Raw genomic sequence first — 17,899 nt, 5'->3', positions numbered from 1 at the left:
ATCTAATCCTGTTGTTACTATGTTCCTATGGAAGAGCAATAACAAGGAATAGTCATGTTCAAGCCTTGGATGATAAGTTAAATTAGTGCTAAATGTTCACTTACTGGGGTGTCAATATCCTAAAACAAAACTGGCAACACCTTTTTTACTTTTCTTAAAAGAAATGGGAGGAAACTCGTGAGAGGTGCATGAACTTTGCTAATGAGCATCAACAAGCTATTTTACCATGGAATGCCTCATGTTCTCAACAGAACATCCACTTCCAGCAGTGACTATGAAGCAGCAATCAGATTTGGGAACCCTTATCGATTTTTGCTTACTCTGCCTGCCCACAATCCTAGGTGAGAACAGTTAATTCAGAGCAGCACAAGGACTGAACTTGGAACTTTGCTGATCTGCATAGCTCATATACTCACTGATAAGCTCATGGGGTGCAGTGTGGAGTGGGGGGGGGGAATGTGGATGGTGAAATTGGTTTTGGGCTGTAGCGCAAAATGGGCATTCGCGAATCAGCAACCCCTTTAAAAGCCTGGAGTAAGCTGTAATACAAGCTGGCCTATCACTATTGCCCGTTTTGTGCTACATCCCAAGGCTAATTTTATGGCCATTGAGTTATTGAGGCACAAGCTTAGATTTAGTTTTTTGCCAGAATAATAGAATGAACGCCTACTTGAATTAAGTTCAAGTAGTCTAAACCCACTTACCATGATTCGCAGCTTGCCGTAACTTAGAACCAAATTGTGAGTTTCACTCGGAGAAAGTGATAAGGTTGAGTTGTGTTGGGAAAATTGTGAGGATAATTTTGTTAGCAGCCAGCTAATCTCACCTAGGTTGGACTGAGTTTCCTTGGATAGGTAAAAATCAGTCCCTTGATAGAGAGGGAAGAAAATCTGACAAGGGAGCAAGTCTTCTCTCATCATTCACAGTGAATCAACCAGTGGTGATATTAAAAGGAGCATTTTCCTAGGTCACTGCCCAGGCATACAATAACTATCGGAAAATCAGGCAGCTCGAGTACATGCCTGTGAAGGAATCTGCCCATTTTTCCAATATTTACAGCATCAAGGTGGTCCAGTGCATTTGGGTGCAGATCTGAGAGAGTCTCCCGTCTGCTTTCTGGGTCGTCCAAGCTCTTGTCTGAGGAGGATGACAGGGAGAGGAGAAGAGCAAAAGAATGTGAACAAAATTCCAAGCAAAACAAAAATTTAAAGGAAAATATGAAACCCAAATGCTAACTATTTTTATTCAATTCTACCCTCAGGCACGACAATACCAGCGCTCCTCAACAGCACATCTAATAATCTGTACCTCAACTTTCAATCAGACATCAGTATTTCAGCTGCTGGCTTTCACCTAGAATACACAGGTAATGCAGTGCTTATCCAAATTGGGCCTCTGCAAGTAAAATCACATGTGGTACCAAAGACACCATTGGGTCATGACTTTCGAATCTAAAATCGACCCCAACCTGCCTGGGATGAGCTGCCCTCTAGAACAGGTTTTTGGGTAAGCAAAAATGACTTTGGGTGGGTATGCATTGGGAAGACGGCACAAACCGCATTTTTAACTACCCTCCTGCCTTATTCATGTTGGGCAGCCTAGGTTAAAGACAGATATTAAGAACTTGTCACATGGCGAATGATCATGTCAATGGATATCCAGTGTGCCAACACTGCTCTAATCTCTGACAAAATCTGTCCAATCCAAGTAAACATCAGAATGTCTCTCATTTTCACTGTTAAGGAAATCTCAGTCTGCAATCTCTTATTATCTAATAGCTGTAAAACCAAGCAAGAAAAGATATCTTACAGGTCAAAGAAACCTGGTTAAGATTTGTGCCAGAGAATAATTGTGGTCAATATTGAAGAGAACATTTCATTTTATGTATCGGTAGCTAATACGAAGAATGGTTTTTGCAGCTATAGGATTGGATTCCTGCACAGAACCACTTATTCCCAGCAATGGAATCAAAAATGGAGACAGATACTTGGTAGGAGACGTAATATCATTTCAGTGTGATCGGGGATACTCTCTGCAGGTAAGCAATTGGAGTCACAATAAGAAAAAAACATTATTTCTTTTACAAAGCTGCACAGAGTCCACCATTCCTTTTAGCATTGACACAGATCATTTGACCACGGGGCAATATATGACGTGTTCAGGTAATGTTTTAGAGTCCAAAGGAGGAACAAGGTGGTACCAGAGTTATAATTCCACAGGGCGATTTATTGCCTCATTCTTGCCATATTAACTGTGCAGATATTTTCGGTGGTCGCCTGGTGGAAACAAGGTCCCATCATGTCATTAGGACGCCTTTTTAAATTTCATTCACGGGATATTGGTATCACTGCCAATGCCAGTATTATTGCCCTTAAGAAGATAATGGCGAGTGACCTTCTTGAACCATTGTAGGTGAAGGTACTCCCACAATGCTATTGGGTAGAGATTTCCAGGATTTTGACCCAATAGCAATGAAGAAATGTTTAATTATTTCCAAGTCACCTGACTTGGAGGAGAACTTGGTGTGGTGGTGTTACCATACACCTGCTGTCCTTGTCCTTTTAGCAGACAGAGGTTGCATGATTGGGAGGTGCTGTGAAAGAAGCCTTTGGAAGTTTTCGCAGTGCAACATTTAGATTACACACACTGCAGCCACACAGCGCTGGTGGAGGAGTTAGTGAATGTTTAAGGTGATGGATAGGGTGCCAGTCAAGTAGACTGCTTTGTCCTGGATGGTGTCAAGCTTCTTGAATGTTTTTGGAGTTGTATTAATCCAGGTAAGTGGAGAGTAATCCATCACACTCCTGAGTTGTGCCATGTAGATGGTGCAAAGTTTTCAGGAAGTCAGGAGATGAGTCACTTGCCACAGAATACCCAGCCTCTGACCAGTTTTTGTAACTGTAGTATTTGTGTCATAGAGTCAGAGAGTCATACAGCACAGAAACAGGCCCTTCAGCCCATCGTGTCTGTGCCGGTCATCAAGCACCTACCTATTCTAATCCCATTTTCCAGCACTTGGCCCGTAGCCTTGTATGCTATAGCGTTTCAAGTGCTCATCTAAATATTTCTTAAATGGTGTGATGGTTCCTGCCTCTACCACCTCTTCAGGCAGTGTGTTCCAGATTCCAACCACTCTCTGGGTGAAATTATTTTCCCCAAATCCCCTTTAAACTGCCTGCCCCTTACCTTAAATCTATGCCACCTGGTTAGTGACCCCTCCGCTAAGGGAAAAAGTTTCTTTCTATCTAATCTATCAATGCCCCTCATAATTTTGTATACCTCAATCATGTGCCCCCACTCAGCCTTCTCTGCTCTAAGGAAAACAACCCTAGCCTTTTCAGTCTCTCTTCATAACTGAAATGCTCCAGCCTAGGCAACATCCTGGTGACTCTCCTCTGCACCTTCTCCAGTGCAATCACATCCTTCCTATAGTGTGGTGCCCAGAACTGTACACATTACTCCAACTGTAGCCTAACTAGCATTTTATACAGCTTCATCATAACTTCCCTGCTCTTATATTCTATGCCTCGACTAATAAAGGCAAGTATCCCATATGCCTTCCTAACCACCTTATCTACCTGTGCTGCTGCCTTCAGTGATCTATGGACAAGTAAACCAAGGTCCCTCTGACCCTCTGTACTTCCAAGGGTCCTACCATCCTTGTATATTCCCTTGCCTTGTTAATCCTCCCAATATGCATCACCTCACACTTCTCAGGATTAAATTCCATTTGCCACTGTTCCACCCATCTTACCAGCCCATCTATATCGTCCTGTAATCTAAGGCTTTCCTCCTCACTATTTACGACATGATCAATTTTCGTGCCATCCGCGAACTTACTGATCATACCTCCTATTTTCACGTCTAAATCATTAATGTACACAACAAACAGCAAGTGTCAGAGCACCGATCCCTGCGGTGCACCATTGGTCACAGGCTTTCACTCGCAGAAACAACCCTCGACCATCACCCTCTGCCTCCTGTCACGAAACCAATTTTGGATCCAATTTGCCAAATTGCCATGGACCCCATGGGCTCTTACCTTCTTAACGAATCTTGCATGCGGGACCTTATCAAAAGCCTTACTGAAGTCCATGTAGATGACATCGACTGCTTTATCCTCATCTACACATCTAGTCACCTCCTCAAAAAATTCAATCAAGTTAGTCAGACACGATCACCCCCTGACAAAGCCATGCTGACTATCCCTGATTAATCCCTGCCTCTCCAAGTGGAGATTAATCCTGTCCCTCAGAATTTTTTCCAATAGTTTTGCAACTACTGATGTTAAACTCATCAGCCTGTAATTACCTGGTTTATCCTTGCTACCCTTCTTGAATATTGGTACCACATTCGCTGTCCTCTCTCGTACCTCTCCTGTGGCCAGAGAGGATTTGAAAATTTGTGTCAGAGGCCCTGCAATCTCCTCCCTTGCCTCACATAACAGCCTGGGATACATCTCATTTGGGCCTGGGGATTTATCCACTTTTAAGCTCGCTAAAACAGTTAATACTTCCTCCCTTTCAATAACAATATGTTCAAGTATATCACAATCCCCCTCCTTGATCTAGACACCTACATTGTCCTGCTCCATAGTGAATGCAGATGAAAAATAATCATTTAAAACCTCACTTATATCCTCCGGCTCTACACAGATTGCTACTTTAGTCCCTAATGGGCCCTACTCTTTCCCTGGTTATCCTCTTGCCCTTAATATACTTATAAAATGCCGTAGGTTTTTTCTTTATCTTGCCCGCCAGTGTTTTTTCATGTCCCCTCTTCACTCTCCTAATTACTTTTTTAAGTACCCCCCTACACTTTCCATACTCCTCTCGGGCCTCTGCTGTTTTCAGCATTCTGAATCTGCCAAAAGCCTCCTTTTTGCTCCTGATCCAATCCTCTATATCCCTTGACATCCAGGGTTCCCTGGACTTGTTGGTCCTACCCTTTACCTTAACGGGTACATGTTGGCTCTGACCCCTCACTGTTTCCTCTTTGAATGACTCCCACTGGTCTGATGTAAACTTTCCTACAAGAAGCTGCTCCCAATCCACTTTGGCCAGATCCTGTTTTATCATACTGAAATCGGCCTTCCCCCAATTCAGTACCTTTATTTCCGGTCCGTCTTTGTCCTTTTCTATAACTACCTTAAATCTTATAGAGTTATGGTCACTATCTCCAAAATGCTCCCCCACTGACACTTCTACCACTTGTCCAGCTTCATTCCCTAGGATTAGGTCCAGTACTGCCCCTTCTCGTATGACTTTCAACGTACTGGCTCAAAAACCTCTCCTGTCTGCATTTTAAGAATTCGGCCCCCTTTAAGCCTTTTGCACTAAGACTATCCCAGTTGATATTTCTTCTTCTTCTTTGGCCTCCTTGTCTCGGGAGACAATGGGTAAGCGCCTGGAGGTGGTCAGTGGTTTGTGCAGCAGTGCCTGGAGTGGCTATAAAGGCCGATACTAGAGTGACAGACTATTCCACAGGTGCTGCAGAAAAAATTGGTTGTCGGGGCTGTTACACAGTTGGCTCTTCCCTTGCGCTTCTGTCTTTTTCCCTGCCAACTGCTAAGTCTCTTCGACTCGCCACACTTTAGCCCCGCCTTTATGGCTGCCCGCCAGCTCTGGTGATCGCTGGCAACAGACTCCCATGACTTGTGATCAATGTTACAGGACTTCATGTCACGTTTGCAGACGTCTTTAAAGTGGAGACAAGGGTAGCCAGTGGGTCTGATACCAGTGGCGAGCTCGCTGTACAATGTGTCCTTGGGAATCCTGCCATCTTCCATGCGGCTCACATGGCCAAGCCATCTCAAGCGCCGCTGACTCAATAGTGTGTATAAGCTGGGGATGCTGGCCGCCTCGAGGACTACTGTGTTGGAGATGCGGTCCTGCCACCTGATGCCAAGTATTCTCCGGAGGCAGCGAAGATGGAATGAATTGAGACGTCGCTCTTGGCTGACATACGTTGTCAGTTGATATTAGGGAAATTGAAATCTCCTACTATTATTGCCCTATTATTTTTACACCTCTCTGAGATTTGCCTACATATCTGCTCCTCCATCTCTCCCTGACTGTTGGGAGGCCTGTAGAACACTCCCAGCCGAGTGATTGTCCCCTTTTTATTTTTAAGTTCTACCCATATGGTCTCATTTGAGGAACATTCTAAGATATCATCCCTCTTTACTGCAGTAATTGACTCCTTGATCAACAGTGCACTACCTCCTCTTTTATCTCCTCCCCTGTCATGCCTGAAGATTCTATACCCTGGAATATTGAGTTGCCAGTCCTGCCCCTCCCTCAACCATGTCTCTGTGATAGCAATAATATCATAATCCGATGTGCTAATCAATGCCCTCAATTCATCTGCCTTACTAGTAAGACTCCTTGAATTAAAATAGGTGCAATCCAGCCTTACATTTTTCACTTGTGCCTTAACAGGTCGATATTTGCTCTGCCTTCCAGACTGATTCTGTTTCTCTTCTATATTTGACTGTACATCATCCCCTACTGTACCTCCACTCTGTATCCCATCCCCCTGCCAAATTAGTTTAAACTGCCCCCAACAGCACCAGCAAACCTCCCAGCAAGGATGTTGGTCCCGTTCCAGTTCAGGTGCAGCCCGTCCAACTTGTACAGGCCCCACCTTTGCCAGAAACAGTCGCAGTGATCCAGGAAACTAAAGCCTCCCTCCTACATCTTCTCCTCAGCCACATATTCATCTGCTCTATCCTCCTATTCCTATACTGACTAGCACGTGGCACCAGGAGTAATCCAGAGATTACAACCTTTGCGGTCCTACTTTTTAATCTGCTACCGAGCTCCGTAAATTCTTGTTGCAGGACCTCATCCCTTTTTCTGCCTATGTCATCGGTACCAATGTGTATCACAACCTCTAAATATTCACCCTCCCCCTTCAGAATGTCCTGCAGCCGCTCCGTGACATCCTTGACCCTAGCACCAGGGATTCAACATACCATCCTGGAGTCACGTTTGCGGCCACAGAAACGCCTATCTGTACCCCTTACGATAGAATCCCCTATCACTATAGCTCTTCCACTCCTTTTCCTCCCCTCCTGTGGAGCTGAGCCACCATGGTGCCACAGACTTATGTAGTTGGTGCTGTTAAGTTTCTGGTCAGTGGGTGCTTTTGTGACTGGCAAGCGATTTCCAATGGGATTCCACAGGTCTCTTGCTGTTCATGGTATATATTTGGACTCAAATAGGGGGCATGATTAAGAAGTTTGTGGATGAGATGGAAATTGACTATGTCATTGATCATGATAAAGAAAGTTGTCGACTGCAGGAAGATATCAATTGACTGGTCAGATGGGCAGAACAGTGACAAATGGAATTCAATTTAGAGAAGTATGTGGTAATGCATTTGGAGAGGACAAACAAGGCAAGGGAATAAACAATAAATGGTAGGATTCTGAAAAGTGTAGAGGAACAGAGGGATCTTGGAGTGCATGTCTACAGATCACTAAAGGTAACAGGACAGGTAGATAAGGTGGCCAAGAAGGCATACAGGATACTTTCCTTTATTAGCTGAGGTCTAGAGTATAAGAGCAAGGAGGTTTTCTGGGACTGTATAAAACACAGTTAGGCTGCAGCTAAACTACTGCATACAGTTCTGGTCACCACTTTACAAGAATTGTGTGATCGCACAAGAGAAGGTACTGAAGAGATTTACGAGGATATTGCCAGGAATGGAGAATTTTAGTTATGAGGAAAGTTTGGATTGGCTGGATTTGTTTTTTTTTAAACAGAGGCAGTTGAGGGGAGATTTGATTGAGGTGTATAAAATTCTTAGGTACCTAAATAGAGTGGATAAGAAGGACCTACTTCCATTAGCAGAGAGGCCAATAACCAGGGGACATAGATAGAAAGTAATTGGTGGAAGGAATAGAGAGGAATTGAAAAATATTGTTTTCACCCAGAGGGTGGTGGGAGTCTGGACCTCACTGCCTGAAAGGATGGTAGAGGCAGAAACACTCACTGCATTTCAAAAATAAACACTTGGTCACTTGGATATGCACTTGAGGTGCTGTAACCTACAGGGCTTTGGACCAAGAACTGGAAGATGGAATTAGACAGGATAGCTATTTTTCGGCCGGCACAAACATGATGGGCAAATGGCCTCCTTCTGTGTCATAAGTCTTTATTATGTTTCTATGTTGCACAGCCAAAAATGTTTGCACATGGAGGAGGAACAGCAAAAGGAATTCATCTCTTCTGGTGAGGAAGACTTGGATGAAAGTGAGGACTGAGCAGAAGAGGGAGACCCATTACAACACCTTTGAGCCAGAGATGCTGGGATTAAGTTAATTGCTCAGCACTTTGATTGTTCCGCCCACTCCTCTGAAATGTTATGCAATACACTTCTGCATTAACAGTTCTTGTTACCTTCATCACCACTCCCTCAACCCCACAATAAAGAACACTTAACCATTCAACCAACTATATTATGTATGACTTCCTGACAGTACAAACTCATTAGCTGCTGTGAAACCACATTGCAGACAAAAGTGTCAAATGTGAAGAGGATAATTCCTTAACAGATAAAAAGACTAATTTCCTTGAAATCCTACCTCACCCAGGTGTCAGCTCAAAGCACCTTCAACTCTTTTTTTCAACTAATTCTGTTATTTTTTTTCTGAAACATTCATTGGATGTGAGTGTTGCTGGCCAGGCCAGTATTTATTGCCCATCCCAAATTGCCCTCGAGATGGTGGTGGTGAGTCATCTGCTTGAACCGCTGCAGTCCATGTGATGACAGTCAAAACAGTTTTGACACAACTTTCGAGGCTATTTCAGAGAGCAGTTAAGAGTCAATCACATTGCTGAGTGTCTGGAGTCACATGTAGACTGGACCAACTAAGGATGGCAGATTCTTTTCCCTAAAACAGCATGAGTAAAACCTGATGGGTTTTTTTTAATGACAATTCAATAGTTGTATGGTCACCACAACTGATACTAGTTTTTTATTCCAGATTTTTTAAAATTAATTAATTGAATTAAAATTGCCCATCTGCTGTGGTGGGATTTGATCATATGTCTCCAGGATCCTCAGTCCAGGCTGCTGGGTTACTCGTCCAATAAAATAACCACTATGCCACTGCTCCCTCCTATGAAGTGCTTCCTCACTGGATTTCCACACAGCTTATGGGATTCTGCTGTTTCTCACATGAGGCTCTTGAGATGCTTATGGTTGGTGACCTATAGGAGCTTTGCCCTGAGAGGGCTAAGTTATAGACAGCAACTCAGCTGCTCTCAAGGCAGTCTGGCCCAGCTGAATTTCTGGCACTGTGGTAGGGAGCAGATACGCTGACATTCTGAGAGGGAGCAAAATGTGCCATAGCAACTCCCATGGACTGTGCCTCCATCACTGCTGTCTTCCAAAGATCACACATGAGGATGTCAGTGACACCTTGAAAGCCCCTATCTGCGTGGCCCACCAGCCCCCAGAAAGTGGAGCCCAGAATTGGAATGGCACCAGTTTGAGTTTCCAAATAAGTTGCAAAAGCTGGTGACAAGACTACTAGTGTGAGTGCCTGACTGCAGCATCAATGGAGTTTGCCACACACTCCATGGAAGTGTGAAGAGTATTGATGCTGTGACAGGATGCTGCACAAGCTGGAAGCAGACACTTCCAAATTTTCTGACATTGTATGGCAACTTCTCGGCAGGCTTTCCTATACAACATATAATTGCATATGTCCTGAAAGAAGGTTTCCTTTCAAGGCTGGGCCCTTGAATTCAGCATCTCTGTCCTCCTCAGCACAGTTTGGAGTCTCCCAAGTTGTCCTTTCCGCTAGCCCCTGCTCCTGCTGAGTTCTTCAGGTACAGATCCTCTGACGCTGTCTAATCAGCCATGGTCCCAGTCTAGTGCTTTGGATGGATGGAGCGTGTAACAATACATATTTCAAAAGCTTTTGTTCAGAATCCTTCTTGACAAAGAAGAATCTAGAGAAAGAGACAAAAGTTAGCTAATAGGCTAGACAGTAGCATTTGCAGACTTCAGTACGAAATTGCCAAAGCGATTAAATGCATGCTTGCTGGAAGTTAATGGAAGGCTACAAGTAACGGGAAGGCGCCTTACTTAATAATGCTTCCAACCTCACCAGGACAGGGTATTAAATATTCCTGGATACAAGGTGTTCAGAAAAGATGGGAAAGGTGACAGTATTGATTAAAGAGAACATTGCAGTACTGGAGAGAGAGGATGTTCCAGAAGGGTCAAGAACAGAATCTATTTGTCTAGAGCTAAGGAAAAATAAAAGCACAATTACATTGCTCGGTGTGGTCTATAGGGCACTAACTAGTGGGAACGATGTAGAGGAACAAATTAGAATTAGAACATTACAGCGCAGTACAGGCCCTTCGGCCCTCGATGTTGCGTCGATCTGTGAAACCATCTGACCTACACTATTCCATTTTCATCCATATGTCTATCCAATGACCACTTAAATGCCCTTAAAGTTGGCGAGTCTACTACTGCTGCAGGCAGGGCGTTCCACGCCCCTGCTACTCTCTGAGTAAAGAAACTACCTCTGACATCTGTCCTATATCTATCACCCCTCAACTTAAAGCTATGTCCCCTTGTGTTTGCCATCACCATCCGAGGAAAAAGACTGTCACTATCCACCCTATCTAACCCTCTGATTATCTTATATGTCTCTATTAAGTCACCTCTCCTCCTCCTTCTCTCCAACGAAAACAACCTCAAGTCCCTCAGCCTTTCCTCGTAAGACCTTCCCTCCATACCAGGCAACATCCTAGTAAATCTCCTCTGCACCCTTTCCAAAGCTTCCACATCCTTCCTATAATGCGGTGACCAGAACTGCACGCAATACTCCAGGTGCGGTCTCACCAGAGTTTTGTACAGCTGCAGCATGACCTCGTGGGTCCGAAACTCGATCCCCCTACTAATAAAAGCGAACACACCATATGCCTTCTTAACAGCCCTATTAACCTGGGTGGCAACTTTCAGGGATTTATGTACCTGGACACCAAGATCTCTCTGCTCATCTACACTACCAAGAATCTTCCCATTAGCCCAGTACTCTGCTTTCCTGTTACTCCTTCCAAAGTGAATCACCTCACGCTTTTCCGCATTAAACTCCATTTGCCATCTCTCAGCCCAGCTCTGCAGCCTATCTATGTCCCTCTGTACCCTACAACATCCTTCGGCACTATCCACAACTCCACCGACCTTAGTGTCATCCGCAAATTTACTAACCCACCCTTCTGCACCCTCTTCCAGGTCATTTATAAAAATGACAAACAGCAGTGGCCCCAAAACAGATCCTTGCGGTACACCACTAGTAACTCAACTCCAGGATGAACATTTGCCATCAACCACCACCCTCTGTCTTCTTTCAGCTAGCCAATTTCTGATCCAAAGCTCTAAATCACCTTCAACCCCATACTTCCGTATTTTCTGCAATAGCCTACCGTGGGGAGCCTTATCAAACGCCTTACTGAAATCCATATACACCACATCCACTGTTTTACCCTCATCCACCTGTTTGGTCACCTTCTCGAAAAACTCAATAAGGTTTGTGAGGCACGACCTACCCGTCACAAAACCGTGCTGACAATCGCTAATGAACTTATTCTTTTCAAGATGATTATAAATCCTGTCTCTTATAACCTTTTCCAACATTTTACCCACAACCGAAGTAAGGCTCACAGGTCTATAATTACCAGGGCTGTCTCTACTCCCCTTCTTGAACAAGGGGACAACATTTGCTATCCTCCAGTCTTCCGGCACTATTCCTGTCGACAATGACGACATAAAGATCACGGACAAAGGCTCTGCAATCTCCTCCCTCGCTTCCCAGAGAATCCTAGGATAAATCCCATCTGGCCCAGGGGACTTATCTATTTTCACACTTTCCAAAATTGCTAACACCTCCTCCTTGTGAACCTCAATCCCATCTAGCCTAGTAGCCTGAATCTCAGTATTCTCCTCGACAACATTTTCTTTCTCTACTGTAAATACTGACGCAAAATATTCATTTAACGCTTCCCCTATCTCCTCTGATTCCACACACAACTTCCCACTACTATCCTTGATTGGCCCTAATCTAACTAGTCATTCTTTTATTCCTGATATACCTATAGAAAGCCTTAGGGTTTTCCCTGATCCTATCCGCCAATGACTTCTCGTGTCCTCTCCTTGCTCTTCTTAGCTCTCCCTTTAGATCCTTCCTGGCTAGCTTGTAACTCTCAAGCGCCCTAACTGAGCCTTCACGTCTCATCCTAACATAAGCCGCCTTCTTCCTCTTGACAAGCGTTTCAACTTCTTTAGTAAACCACAGCTCCCTCGCTCGACAACTTCCTCCCTGCCTGACAGGTACATACTTTACAAGGACACGCAGTAACTGCTCCTTGAATAAGCTCCACATTTCGATTGTTCCCATCCCCTGCAGTTTCCTTCTCCATCCTACGCATCCTAAATCTTGCCGAATCGCATCATAATTTCCTTTCCCCCAGCTATAATTCTTGCCCTGCGGTATATACCTGTCCCTGCCCATCGCTAAGGTAAACCTAACCGAATTGTGATCACTATCACCAAAGTGCTCACCTACACCTAAATCTAACACCTGGCCGGGTTCATTACCCAGTACCAAATCCAATGTGGCATCGCCCCTGGTTGGCCTGTCTACATACTGTGTCAGAAAACCCTCCTGCACACACTGGACAAAAACTGACCCATCTAAAGTACTCGAACTATAGTATTTCCAGTCAATATTTGGAAAGTTAAAGTCCCCCATAACACCTACCCTGTTACTCTCGCCCCTGTCGAGAATCATCTTCGCTATCCTTTCCTCTGCATCTCTGGAACTATTCGGAGGTCTATAAAAGACTCCCAACAGGGTGACCTCACCTCTCCTGTTTCTAACCTCGGCCCATACTACCTCAGTAGACGAGTCCTCAAACGTCCTTTCTGTCGCTGTAATACTCTCCTTGATTAACAATGCCACACCCCCCCCTCTTTTACCATCTTCTCTGTTCTTACTGAAACATCTAAATCCCGGAACCTGCAACATCCATTCCTGCCCCTGCTCTACCCATGTCTCCGAAATGGCCACTACATCGAGATCCCAGGTACCAACCCATGCTGCAAGCTCACCCACCTTATTCTGGATGCTCCTGGCGTTGAAGTAGACACACTTTAAACCAGGTTCTTGCTTGCCAGTGCCCTCTTGCGTCCTTGTAACATTATCCCTGACCTCACTACTCTCAACATCCTGTACACTGGCACTACAATTTAGGTTCCCATTCCCCTGCTGAATTAGTTTAAACCCCCCCGAAGAGCACTAGCAAATCTCCCCCCCAGGATATTGGTACCCCTCTGGTTTAGGTGAAGACCATCCTGTTTGTAGAGGTCCCACCTACCCCAGAAAGAGCCCCAATTATCCAGGAAACCAAAACCCTCCCTCCTACACCATCCCTGCAGCCACGTGTTCAACTCCTCTCTCTCCCTATTCCTCGCTTCGCTATCACGTGGCACGGGCAACAACCCAGAGATAACAACTCTGTTTGTTCTCGCTCTAAGCTTCCACCCTAGCTCCCTGAATTTCTGTCTTAAATCCCCATCTCTCTTCCTACCTATGTCATTGGTGCCTATGTGGACCACAACTTGGGGCTGCTCCCCCTCCCCCTTAAGGATCCCAAAAACACGATCCGAGACATCTCGAACCCTGGCACTTGGGAGGCAACACACCAACCGTGAGTCTCTCTCGTTCCCACAGAACCTCCTATCTGTTCCCCTAACTATGGAGTCCCCAATGACTAATGCTCTGCTCCTCTTCCCCCTTCCCTTCTGAGCAACAGGGACAGACTCTGTGCCAGATACCTGTACCCCATTGCTTACCCCTGGTAAGTCGTCCCCCGCAACAGTATACAAAACGGTATACCTGTTGTTGAGGGAAACGGCCACAGGGGATCCCTGCACTGCCTGCTGGTTCCCTCTCCTTCCCCTGACGGTATCCCATCTACCTACTTCTTTTACCTGAGGTGTAACTACCTCCCCATATAGTTTTTACTTACCCAGCAGTCCCCTGGTCCTCCGAAAACAAAAGGGAATTAACTTTGAACTTACACTGAAATTGACTTCCCAGCTGCAAGTTCGCTCCCGCACCTCCGCTACTGTCAAAGCTGCTGCCACCAAAACTAAAAGAAAGAGATTTCAAACCACCCAAATGTATAGTTTTTACTTACCCAGCAGTCCCCTGGTCCTCCGAAAACAAAAGGGAATTAACTTTTAACTTACACTGAAATTGACTTCCCAGCTGCAGGTTCGCGCCCGCATTTCCGCTACTGTCAAAGCTGCTGCCACCAAAACTAAAAGCAAACCAAAATTTGCAAGAAAATTGCAGAGAGGACTAAGAATGATAAAGTAGTTATGATGGAGAATTTAATTATCCAAGTATTGACTGAGATTGTAGTAGTGTAAAGGGCAGAGAGAGGCAAGAGTTTCTGGAGTGTGTTCAGGAAAATTTTCTACAGCAGTATGTTTCCAGTCCAATGAGAAAGGAAGCACTGCTAGAACTGGTTCTTGGAAATGAGGTGGGCCAAGTGCATCAAGTGTCAGTAGGGGAACATTTAGGAGACAGTGATCATTTTATCATAAGGTTTAGGTTGGCTATGGAAAAGGACAAGGAACAATCCAGAGGAAGAATAATTAACTGGGGGAAAGCCAACTGTAGTGGGTTAAGAATGGATCAGAGCCAGATAAATTGGAATCAAAGTTTGATAGGAAAACAGAAACTGAACAATGGGCTGCCTTTAAAGAAGAGATAGTTCAGACACAATCAAGGTATATTTCCTCGAAGGGGAAAGGTAGGACAAACAAATCCAGAGCTCCCTGAGTGGCAAAAGAGATAAAAAAAAATGAAGATGAAGAACAAAAAGTGTGCTTATGATAGATGTCAGGTGCATAATACAACCGAGAACCAGGCTGAATATTGAAGGTTCAGGGAGCAAGTGAGAAAGCAAATAAGAGAAGCAAAGAGAGAATATGAAAAGAGACTGGCAGCTAACATAAAAGGGAATCCCAAAGTCTTCTATAGGCATATAAATAGTAAAAGGGTGGTAAAAGGAGGAGTGTGGCTGATTAGGGATCAAAAAGTGGATTTACGCATTTAGGCTGGGGGCATAGCTGAGTTATTAAATGAATACTTTGCAGCTGTCTTTACCAGGGAAGAAGATGATGCACAGCGGTGAAAGAGGATGTAATTTAGATACTTTGAGGGTTTAAAATTTATAAGAAGGAGGTATTGGGTAGGCTAGCTATACATAAAGTTGATGAGACACCAAAGGGGAGGCAGTGGCGAAGTGGTATTGTCACTGGACTAGTAACCCAGAGACCCAGGGTATTGCTCTGGGGACATGGGTTCAAATCCCACCACAGCAGAAGGTGGAATTTGAATTCAATTAATAAAATCTGGAATTAAAAAGCTGGTCTAATGATGGCCATGAAACCATTGTCGATTGTTGTAAAAACCCATCAGGTTCACTAATGTCCTTTAGGGAAGGAAATCTGCTGTCCTTACCTGGTCTGGCCTACATGTGACTCCAGACCCACAGCAATGTGGTTGACTCTTACATGCCCTCTGAAATGGCCTGGCAAGCCACTCAGTTGGCAGCTCACTGCCACCTTCTCAAGGGCAATTAGGGATGGGCAATAAATGCTGGCCTGGCCAGTGACGCCCACATCCCATGAATGAATAAAAACAAAGGAACGGATGAGTTGCATCCAAGGATCCTGAGGGAAGTGAAAGTGGAAATTGTGGAAGCACTGGACATAGTTTTCCAGTCTTCCTTAGACTTGGGTGGTGCCAGAGGACTGGGGAATTGCAAATGTAACACCCTTGTTCAAAAAAGTGTGTAAAGATAAGCCCAGCAACTACAGGCCAGTCAATTTAACCTTGGCAGTGGGGAAGCTTCTTGAAACAATAATGCAGGACAAAATTAATAGTCACTTGGGTGAATGCGGGTTAATTAAGGAAAGCCAACATGGATTTTTTAAGGGAAAGTTGTGTTTAATTAAATTGCTGGAGATTTTGGTGAGATAACAGAGAGGGTTGATGAGGGTAATGTTGATGTGGTGTGCATGGACTTCCAAAAGGCATTTGATAAAATGCTGCACAACAGACTTGTGAGCAAAGTTATAGCTCATGGAATAAAAAGGACAGTAGCAACATGGATACCAAATTGACTGAGTGACAGGAAATAGATAGTAGTGGTTAATGGTTAACGGGCTGGAGAAAGGTTTGTAGTGAAGTTCCCCAAGGTTCTGTGTTAGGAGCCTTGCTGTTCCTGATATATGTTAATGACCTAGACCTTGGTGTACAGGGCACAATTTCAAAATTTACAGATGATATGAAACTTGGAAGCATTGTGAACTATGAGGAGGATAGTGTAGAACTTCAAAAGGACAGAGAGCGTTTGGTGGAATAGGTGGACAAGTGGCAGATGAAATTTAGCAAGGAGAAATGTGAAGTGATTCAATGTGGAGTGACAATATAAAATAAAGGGTACAATTCTAAAGGGGGTTCAGGAGCAGAGGGACCTCAGTGTATATGTGCATAAGTTATTGAAGGTGGCAGGACAGTTTGAGAGAGTGGTTAATAAAGCATACAGCATCCTAGGCTTTATTAATAGCATCATAGAGTACAAAAGCAAGGAAGTTATGTTAAATTTATATAAAACATTAGTTCGGCCTCAACTGGAGTATTGTGTCCAGTTCTGGGTGCCACACTTGAGGAAAGATGTGAAGACATTAGAGCTGTGCCGAAAAGATTCACAAGAATGGTTCCAACGATGATAACTTCAGTTACATGGATAGATTGGAGAAGTTGGGACTGTTTTCCTTGGAGAAGAGAAAGTTGAGAGGAGATTTGATAGAGGTATTCAAAATCAGAGATGACAGGCTGAATGGCCTCATGTGCTGTAACCATTCTATGATTTTGTGATCGCCAACTTTGTGATCCAGCTAAGCTAATTATCACCAGGGTAGGCTGTTGCATCTTGTCAAGGGCCTGGATGTTGGGTGGTCCTCTCCTGGTTTTGCATCCCTCCCTAGTATTGTGAACCATTTTGACCTACAGAAAAAGAAGTCTGCTGAGAAGGATTGTGCACATGTGTGTAGCTGTTTCTTGCGAGCATATGCTGAGTGAGAAGAGATAGGTTACATGTAGTATGGGGTCAATGGGAAGGAAGTGGCTGGAGTGTGAAGTGGGAAAAGGTTCAGAATCCAATGCATCTGCACATAAAAATGGTAATTAATTCTGAAAAAAAAATAACAGCTGCTTTTGGCAGCCATTTAACATTGTGTTCATGTTTACAGCCCGTGATGTTGCATCAACAATGTGAAGCAGAGTAATACATATCATTTTATCTGTAAAAATCATTTTGTTTTACAAGAAATTTACACCAAGTTGAATTCCACTGCAACATCATCTGATATTACTCATAATGATGTTCTCCTGTAATGAAAGAATCTGTTACTGGATTAATTTTTCTATGGATATCTCCGTCAACATTTTTTCCTAATTTATACTTGCATCTACTTGCAGATTAATGCCACTTAATTAACTTCCTTTTATAACAGGCATCTCTTTTCAATAAAATATGTTGCTTTCTTCAGGGGCATTCCTATATAACATGCATGCCAGGACCAGTACGGAGGTGGAATTATCCAATTCCTATGTGTATAGGTATGTATATTTGCCATTTGTGAATCTGTGAAACAAATTAATTTTAATGTCTTCTTTTGCCTGACCTTCCTGTTGTTGTACTTGATTTAAATGGAAGTGAAATCAGATTGTCTCTAAGAGGTCGCCAGAGCTCACTGAGTCATCTATCCTTCCTCATCAAATACACTA

At 44.0% G+C, this 17,899-nt stretch overlaps 1 protein-coding gene across 1 annotated transcript in view; it reads left to right on the top strand.

Moving 5' to 3' along the window:
• Positions 1-17,899, top strand: part of csmd3b (CUB and Sushi multiple domains 3b) — a 2,327,439-nt gene that overhangs the window by 2,083,726 nt on the left and 225,814 nt on the right. The window contains exons 37-39 of the mRNA XM_068032163.1: positions 1,262-1,366; positions 1,920-2,038; positions 17,662-17,731. Of these exons, the coding sequence (XP_067888264.1) occupies positions 1,262-1,366; positions 1,920-2,038; positions 17,662-17,731 (294 nt within the window). The remainder of the gene's footprint in view (positions 1-1,261; positions 1,367-1,919; positions 2,039-17,661; positions 17,732-17,899) is intronic.

This window comes from Heterodontus francisci, chromosome 5 (genome assembly GCF_036365525.1).
Source record: "Heterodontus francisci isolate sHetFra1 chromosome 5, sHetFra1.hap1, whole genome shotgun sequence".
Lineage (NCBI taxonomy): Eukaryota > Metazoa > Chordata > Chondrichthyes > Heterodontiformes > Heterodontidae > Heterodontus > Heterodontus francisci.
Note: the sequence above shows the minus strand (reverse complement) of the source record. Positions and strands in the feature narration are given on the sequence as shown.